The 10,037-nt window shown below is 33.8% G+C and overlaps 1 protein-coding gene across 1 annotated transcript in view; it reads left to right on the forward strand.

Moving 5' to 3' along the window:
* The first annotated feature begins 305 nt into the window (after positions 1-305).
* FOXN4 (forkhead box N4) overlaps positions 306-10,037 on the forward strand; it is a 31,276-nt gene continuing 21,544 nt past the window's right edge. The window contains exon 1 of the mRNA XM_053700547.1: positions 306-391. Coding sequence (XP_053556522.1) covers positions 306-391 — 86 coding nt within the window. The remainder of the gene's footprint in view (positions 392-10,037) is intronic.

Raw genomic sequence — 10,037 nt, forward strand, 5'->3', positions numbered from 1 at the left:
TGTTTATTTATATGTAATGTAACCTTTTTACTGTTTTATTACCCTATAAAACTGTAATAATGATTAATTTTGCTGAATTTCTAAAATCACTGTCTTGTGTCATTTGTTCCCGATTAATCAGAATTAAGTTTATCATTCACACTTTTTTTCTAATAATTTATGTATCCATGTGAGTATTGCATTTTCTTTCTTTATGGGCCTGAACATTGTAGACTCATCTTGCAGAAAAAAAAAGACTAATTTCAGAAAATGAGTATTCACTATTAACTAAACGTTTTCCTCTTTTTTTTCTTCTCCCAAGGGAGATGATAGACAGTGACTTATCAACTCTAATGTCTGGAATAATCAGGAACACAGGACAAAATCATGACCCACAGAGCCAGGAATATAGGTATTAGTTCATTTCACAGTTTCATGATTTTGCAACATCAGATTCTGAATTTAACTAATGTGTAACAATACTGGTTATTCAGATATACCTGGCATTTTTACAAATACCACATCAATAAATATTAACATAATGCATCAGCAGATTCTTAATTTTTTTTTAGTCTAAAACTGCATGTAATGAAACAGATACATTTGATAAAATATGAATATGACTGTGCTTGCCAAAGTCTCAGTACTTAAAGGGACACTGAACCCACATTTTTTTCTTTCGTGATTCAGATAGAGCAAGCAATTTTAAGCAACTTTCTAATTTATTCCTATTATCATATTTTCTTCATTCTCTTGGTATCTTTATTTGAAATGCAAGAATGTAAGTTTAGATGCCGGCCCATTTTTGGTGAATAACCTGGGTTATTGCTGATTTGTGGATAAATGCATCCACCAATAAAAAAAGTGCTCTCCAGAGTCCTGAACCAAAAAAGAAGTTTAGATGCCTTTTTCAAATAAAGATAGCAAGTGAACGAAGAAAAAATGATAATAGGAGTAAATTAAAAAGTTGCTTAAAATTGCATGCTCTATCTGAATCACGAAAGAAACATTTGGATTCAGTGTCCCTTTAAGAAAACATATAATACTTGTCATACAATTAAATTTATAAGCCCACCATAATTTCCTCCGAGTTTCCTTTTCACCTTGATCTCCTTTATAAACCTCATCATATACAGATACAAATTGTTATTATTGTGTATTTCCAGCGTTCTAGTATTCTAGTATCGTATGTATCTTACATACAGAATTTACAATAAAATAATTTGATAATTTAAATGTTATGCTTTAGGAGAATATAGTTTCAGTTGTGTAAAACTCAAAGCTAATGGCATTTATTCAGTTATTCATCCAACTAAAACAGATCTTTAATGCTGTACTTGGTCACACAGATACATAAATATAAGAATAGTAAAATTATTTCCACAGTTTTATCAAAGAAATGCATTTATATTAAATACATCAAATACTTTTATCGTAAACCTTTTGTGTGTGCACCTCTGTCTGCTCGGATGCACACTCTCCATTCCACAACAATTTTGAAGAATTCATTACAAATGTTTGTAATATGTATTAATTCTTGTCTAGTATATTACATTTGATGTGATCTGCACATAAGAATAGATTATAGCACCCCCTACTGCACAATGAGAGTAATATTATTTCACACACAAAAACAGGCTACAGTTGATATTTTTAAAATAAATATTTTACTTAAGACTTCTCTGCATGTTCATGTTTTTTTCAAATGTTTTTATTTTCCAATTCCTTTAATAATATCAAAGGAATGGGAAAATTAAAAATATTTGAAGAACATGCAGAGAAGTCTTAAGTAGTAAAATATTTATTTATTATTACTTATCTGCGTCAATGCAGTTGTATTTCAGTTTTTTTATTTCGTTATATATATTTTTATTTTTTTTTAGTAAAATACAATACAATCTTTCTCAAACTATTCAATGTGCGCATTTGTTCATTATAAATCATCACCAACAACTGTTGATTAGCTCATGCATTTTCTAATTGTAGCCAAACTGTGCACCTACCATGGTGGGCAACCTACTAAAAGTGGAACATGTAATGGTTTGTGAAAGGGCGGAATATATAATATGAAGTTGTTTCATTCAGTCTGAAGAAGAAAATAATAGAACTGTCACTTTGCATGAGCGCTGTTTACTCTTGTCCTGTCAGTACAGCACATGATGGTTCAGTCATAGGGATCCCTGCAGGGGGCCATACAGCCCCACATAACAGAGGTGAGGGAATGGTTCCCAATTAGAGAGCAAAGACTGTGAATGTCCCTCTGTGCGAAGATCACTCTGGGAGCAGAGGCTTCTGGGAGCAGTCAAAGCAGATTTAGTCCATTTTAAATGATGTTGGAGCAGTTTGTATTAATCACTGAAAGCCATTACTATGTTTAGCTGGCGTGAAAAAGGAAGGAATTCTATGTAGATGCTGAGATTACAGACAAGGGAAGGTAACATCTCTGTCTGTGTAAAGTAGCAATCCAGCCTGTTACCTTATTTATTTTATGCAACTGAATACTCTATATGCATATTAGAATCACATTTTTAATTTAAATATTTAAAGTGGCATACTCCAAATTTTCTGCTAAACAAAAATGGTTTGGATGGAGAACAGTAGTTAGGCATTTCTTTGATAGCATTGCACCACCTCTCTCCAGTCTCAAGAGGGATGCCTGGCATCTCCCATGTTATAAATGCAAATTCCAAAACAGTAAACTGAAAAGAGAATGACATTGTGGGGTTAGTGACATGAATCAAATATCTATAAAGGGACATTAAACACTTAGATTGTACTGTAAAAAATGTAATAGGGGGACTAAACAAATATATTTTAATTATTTATTTTGACCTCTTTCCTTTTAATTTAACTTTGACAATTGTGTTTTTTAATTCCCACAAGAATTCCAAATGGAGACTCCAGACTTCCGAAGCCTAGCATTACTATATTCTACACAGCCATTTTTTGACCAATCCAATAATTCATTTATATCAGTTGATAATTTGCTATAACAGATGAGATACAATACTTTTTTTTTTTTTTTTAAAAGAAGGAAACCAAGGTTACAACATGGTGGCACCAATTACTTTATGGAAATGAAAACATTACACTTGATATTTAAACAAGTGATATAATTTAAACAAATATCTTATTATTTTGATGCTAATATTTGCATCATTATGACATTTTTATTGTTTAGTGTCCCTATAATGGGACATAATAGTCAAAATTGAATTGTGCATGCATGCATTTAGTTTTGAACAGAAGAAAAATGCAATATACTTGTATTAGCCAAATGCTTCTAGCTAATGTTATCACTGATTCAGGAGCACATGGGTATATGCAGCACATGCCTAGTCTACCTGCATTCAAACACTGCACTAGGTAATGCAGCAGTTATAATTAATAGTACATAAATCCATTCATCTGGTGTCTTGTATACATCCACACTATAAAAGGGGTACAGTGTGTTAATAAGGCCACATGTAAATATACAGTATACTGTAATATAAATACAGTAAATCTACTCAGGGCCTGTCTCATAAAAGCATTCTGTCTGTGATTTTGTTCAGGAGATTTAGTACATAATTACATTGATAAATAAATATAGAATACTGAAAGGATTTTGAGATGTGCATTTATATTGTGGGTGAATGATTCAAAATATTTTCTCTGAGTTTTGAAACTATTCTTTTGATTTATGTGGACTCCCAATAATATACTTCATTATAATACCAAGATATGTGGTATCTCTCTTAATTCAGTTACTTTGTAATAGCATGAGGCTAGAGATGACATAATCAGACACTGTAAAAAAAGCACTTTTGTTTGAAAGAGTAGCATTTAAACTTATTGTGCATGAAATTTACAAACCTGATACTGAAATTTACAGAGAATGCAAGTTTGTGCACAACTGACTCCAAAGGATTTATTGCTCACTGATAAGGACAACTTCTACAGCTTTATTGATGTACTGGACAAGATTACAAGATTAGTGAAAACACTAAGGGCCAGATTACAAGTGGAGCGCTAATTAACACTCCTGCTTGGAGCGTTCATTGCACTAGAAGTAAGCTTTTTGCATACGTTGGGTTGCGCTTGTATTATGAGTTCAAAGTAAACTGTTTTCAATCGCACACTAACCCAACAAGCTCAAACAGCCGAACTTACAATATTGTGTGCGTGTTCATGTATTCCACCATAGAAGTTAATGGGGGAATACATGTGTGCAAACCTGACATGAAAATATGAATATTTCACTTTTGTATGTTCTTCACATAGAATATGTTCTATTTATTCATTAAAAAAACTATTTCTACCTATATATATCTGATATAATGTGATGTATTTACAGTAAATGCATAGTTAAAACTTAAAAAAAAAAAATTAATATAGGATAAATCTATAAAAAAAAAAGTAGTATAGTGTGTGTGTGCATATGTACAGTCGTATGCAAACGTTTAGGCACCCCTGACAATTTCCATGATTTTCATTATAAATAATTGGGTGTTTGGATCAGCAATTTCATTTTGATCCATTAAGTAACTGAAGGACACAGTAATATTTCAGTAGTGAAATGAGGTTTGTTGGATTAACAGAAAATGTGCAGTATGCATAAAAACAAAATTAGACAGGTGCATAAATTTGGGCACCCCAACAGAAATATTGCATCAATATTTAGTAGAGCCTCCTTTAGCAGAAATAAAAGCCTCTAGACGCTTCCTATAACCTGTAATGATTGTCTGGATGAAGGTATTTTGGACCATTCCTCCATGTAAAACATCTCCAGTTCAGTTAGGTTTGATGGTTGCCGAGCATGGACAGCCCGCTTCAAATCAACCCACAGATTTTCAATGATATTCAGGTCTGGGGACTGGGATGGCTTATCCAGAACATTGTACTTGTTCCTCTGCATAAATGCCAGAGTAGATTTTGAGCAGTGTTTTTGGTCGTTGTTGAAATATCCAGCTCCGGCATAACTTCAACTTTGTGACTAATTCCTCAACATTATTCTCAAGTATCTGCTGATATTGAGTGGAATCCATGCGACCCTCAACTTTAACAAGATTCCCAGTACCGGCACTGGCCACACAGCCCCACAGCATGATGGAACAAAATGAAGCTGGCTTGTCCAAATGTGCGTTTGCATACCTCAAGCGACTCTGTTTGCGGCGTGTGTGCAGAAAAGGCTTCTTCCGCATCACTCTCCTATACGCTGAATTGTTGAACGATGCACAGTGACACCATCTGCAGCAAGATAATGTTGTAGGTCTTTGGAGGTGGTCTGCGGGCTGTTTTTGACCGTTCTCACCATCCTTTGCCTCTCCGATATTTTTCTTCTGGCCTTAGCAAGAACTGTGCCTGTGGTCTTCCATTTCCTCACTATGTTCCTCACAGTTAGGGTTGCCACCCATCCCTTAAAATACAGAACACTTATAAGTTACACATGCTGCAGGGTGTGCAGGGAGGAATATGAATAGTGCTGTCCAGAAACACAATACATATTCCTCCCTGCACACCCTGCAGCATGTGTAACTCATAAGTGTCCAGGAAAACATGGCTGAGGTGGCAACCCTACTCACAATGGACACTGACAGCTTAAATCTCTGCTATAGCTTTTTGTAGCCTTCCCCTAAACCATAATGTTGAACAATCTTTGTTTTCAGGTCATTTGAGAGTTGTTTTGAGGCCTCCATGTTGCCACTCTTCAGAGGAGAGTCAAAGAGAACAACAACTTGCAATTGGACACCTTAAATACATTTTCTCATGATTAGATGCACCGGTCTATGAAGTTCAAGGCTTAATGAGCTCACCAAACCAATTGTGTGTTCCAATTAATCAGTGCTAGGTAGTTATAGGTATTCAAAATGACATGGGTGCCCAAATTTATTCTCCTGTCTAATTTCGTTTTGATGCATATTGCACATTTTCTGTTAATCCAATAAACCTCATTTCACTACTGAAATATTACTGTGTCCTTCAGTTATTTGATAGATCCAAAATGAAATTGCTGATCCAAACACCCAATTATTTATAAATAAAAATCATGGAAATTGTCAGGGGTGTCTAAACTTTAGCATACGACTATATTTGAGGTTTTATATATGTGTGTGTGTGTGTATATATATATATATATATATATATATATATATATACACACACACATATATATACAGTCTATACATGTATATGTATGCATCTCTATGTTAAAGCCCTTTACATGTTCTTTTTTTTTTCTTCCTAAGACCTCATATCTTTGAGCCTTATAATTTTTGTGTGCAATATTTTCTGTGAATAATTTTTATTAGACAGTGTTATTATGAGTGTAACTGTACCTTGTAATGTATGTTTGGTGTGTTTTGCGAAACAGTTAACCAGAGCTCTGAAGTAACGGTAATCATTGCAATGTAAATCGCAATTGTGCTCAAGCGATCGCGTTTACTTTCAACTCTTAATACCAACGGTAAGCTCGACAAGCGCAAACACCTGCGATAAATCCCTTATCACATGCACGCAAACGTTTGCACTCCACTCATAATCTGGTCCTAAGTAGTTTAACTAAACACAGGAGCAACCTTTATTTTAAATACCACTTGGATGCAAAAAATGCTTATAATGTGACTTTAACAGTAATTATTGGAATCGGCTTATGACTGGGGAATGACATACAAAGTTATTTAAAAGGCCATTAAAGTTAGGAAAATTACATGATCTAATTCAGTTAGAGCAAGTTATTTTAACACTAGCAGCCCTACAATGCTATGTGTCTAACCCCCCTGCAAATAGATTAAAGGCATAGTTAAAGTACCACCCAGGAGCTACAGAGCACTGTGCTACTACAGCTGCTGACTGGGTCATCCGTTCTCTGCAGCTCCTAAGTAGTACTTTAACTATCTGTTTAACCATTTTGCGAGAGTTAAATACATAGCATTGCAGAGTTAAAATGACATGCTCTAATAAATAAGGGTATGTAATCCTTCCACTTTAATACCCCATTAATTAGAAGTTTAAAAAAATATAGACTTTTATTTTTAAATAATTCTCTTTATGTTAATGTCCATTATTATAACAGAAAAACAGCTTTCCATAATTGCATCATTAGTGTTAAAAGCCCCAAGGCAGAACATGCTGCATGTCTGCAGTAAGAACTGGACACATACAGGAACTATTAGTGCTTTAACTTTAAAATCAGGCTGTTCTCTTCAAACAGTGCTATGCTCTGGCTGCACTTAAGTTTTCCTTAAAGGGACAGTTTACTCAAATATTTTCTCCCCTTTAATTTGTTCCCAATGATCCACTTTACCTGCTCAAGTGAATTAAATTGTTTAAAGTATTTCCATTACCCTTATATTGGCATTAGAAATAGTTGATTTAGCCTGTGGTATCCCCACTTATCCTTAAAGTTTTTGGCCTTAAGGCCAGCTGTGTAATCACAAACAACAGAAGAAATTACACTCCCATTGGGGTATAGAAGAGATAAGGTAATAAAATGTTAATTTTCCATTGTTCTCTCCAAGTATTGGTGATTGGTTTATGGACAGATATAAGCTAAAGAAGCAGGTATATGTACACAATGTGATAAAGTAATGAGATCTGATTATACCTACAAGCTCAACCCATTTTATTAGGTTGTGGCTTCAAAACACAAAATCAGCTAATTCATATACACAAATAAGCCTTAAAGCAAATCTCATACTCTTTATACTCTGCAGCTAGTAAAAAAAAGTAATTGGAAACACATTAAAGGGACAGTATACTATAAAATTGTTTTTCCCTTAATTTGTTTCCAATTACTTTTTTACCAGCTGCAGAGTATACAATGTTTGAGATTTGCTTTTTAAGGCTTATTTGTGTATATGAATTAGCTGATTTTGTGTTTTGAAGCCACAACCTAATAAAATGGGTTGAGCTTGTAGGTATAATCAGATCTCATTACTTTATCACATTGTGTACATAAACTTGCTTCTTTGTCCATAAACTTGCTTCTTTGTCCATAAACCGATCACCAATACTTGGAGAGAACAATGGAAAATTAACATTTTATAACCTTATCTCTTCTATAACCCACTGGGAGTGTAATTTCTTCTACTGGCTGTGTTAATACAGCTTGGCCTCGTGGCCAAAAACTTTCAGGATGGGTGGGGATACCACAGACTAAATAAACTAATTCAGATGCCAATATAAGGTTAATGGAAATACTTGTAAACAATTTAATACACTCCAGCAGGTAAAGTGGATAATTGGGAACAAATTAAAGGGGAGAACATTTTTGAGTATACAGTCCCTTTAAGGGAAAAACAGTTTTATAGTATACTGTCCCTTTAACACAGTACAGCCACTGTTTGAAGAGAACAGTCAAATATGGTGCAGCCGGGTAGTGCTCTGATTGATGACTGTCTCAGGAATTTTTTCAACCCGCCCCCTAGTCACTGTGACTCCTAAATGTAAGACGTTCTTGTGAGCAATGCACCTTTGTATTACTACCTAAGGAAACATTTATTAAAGAGACATTTTAGAAAAATTAACAAAACTTCTTTAATTCTCCGTGCAACTAATTTGCAATGCAATTTTCAACTGCTAATGAATTATAAAACTTTAAAATTTGTTTTATTCTCCAGTTAATCAACACATTGCAGCTGAGTCGGTGCTTTAATGTAACTGCCTAATTTTAAAATTTAATTTCAAAATGATCTGCAGAAAATGTTTCACTAAAAAGTTCAGTAGATTTAACATAATAAAGCAGCTTATTGAGATGAATATCCCAGTGAATGCCTTCTTTGTTGGCCTTTAATATATAGAGACTTATTTATAAATTGTTTAAATTATGCTGAACAGCCATTATTTAGTATGGTATCCACATATGTAGTTTCAAGTAAAAGTGCAATTTAAAAAAAAAAAAACTCTGCTATCCACGATGACAAAGGGAATTAATATGTAAAGCATTTCTAAACCTTTTATAAATAAAAAAACAAATACTTTCTGGATAGAAAGATAATAGGTGTGCATAAACAAAGTGCATAAGTGCTTAAAAATTACTTAAAATACTAACAAATGTTTTTTTAAAAATTAGTGCAAACAATTGGGGTATGCATGTGTGTGTGTATGTATGTGTATATGTGTATATGTATGTATATATATATATATATATATATATATATATATATATATATATATATATATATATATAAAAAATGTCCAGTTTGTGGCAAGTGCAAACTAGTAGATGCAGTATATAACCAGTGGGGAAAAAAGTAAAATCAGGGATTGCTTACATATGTTCCCATATATTCCCGCATAATTTCCAGTATAGTGTGGGAAGGGTCAGAATCAAAAAATCATAGGGTAGGCAGCTCTTCTGGTGTGAATGGCCGTTTACTTCTCTAAGGTCCTATGAAACAAATCAATAGAAGGCACCCATAGTGTAGTACAGTCTTAAAAAGGACAAGTGTGGTGTTTGTATATGGAAATTCACTCACATTTCTTGAAGCACTTTCAAGTGCTATAATCGCAGGCCTGATGAAACAGTGTGTCCACTGTGAAACGCGTCGCTGTCTATCTGTTTGATACAATAAACATATTTTGTTTTTATTCAAAAAACATTTTTACACTTCTTGGTTTTGGTAAATATGCAGTTATACTAACTGGCATTACACCACTATTTGGATCCAGTCATATAAGCTAGCCGATGAGACCTACTATCCGGTTCCTGACACGGGAGGCGAGTTAGCCAGACTACTCTTGAATATCTGGCCTGTGATTATAGCACTTAAAAGTGCTTCAAGAAATGTGAGTGAATTTCCATATACAAACACCACACTTGTCCTTTTTAACACTGTACTACGCTATGGGCGCCTTCTATTGATTTATTTTATATAAATACATATTATTCTTCCTACTCCCAGGAGTGATTTGGAGCCAGTGTTTACACCAGAAATGAAAAAAATGCATTCATTTAAAGTGAAGGTAAAGTTACCTTGATCTCGATCCTGAATATTATGCTTTCCTCAAAATGAATATGACTTTCATTCATGAATTTTTTTTAAATTCTAAATCTAAAGAAAGTTATACCCGTTTTT

The sequence above is a fragment of the Bombina bombina genome, chromosome 2, assembly GCF_027579735.1.
Source record: "Bombina bombina isolate aBomBom1 chromosome 2, aBomBom1.pri, whole genome shotgun sequence".
In the NCBI taxonomy this organism is placed as follows: Eukaryota; Metazoa; Chordata; class Amphibia; order Anura; family Bombinatoridae; genus Bombina; species Bombina bombina.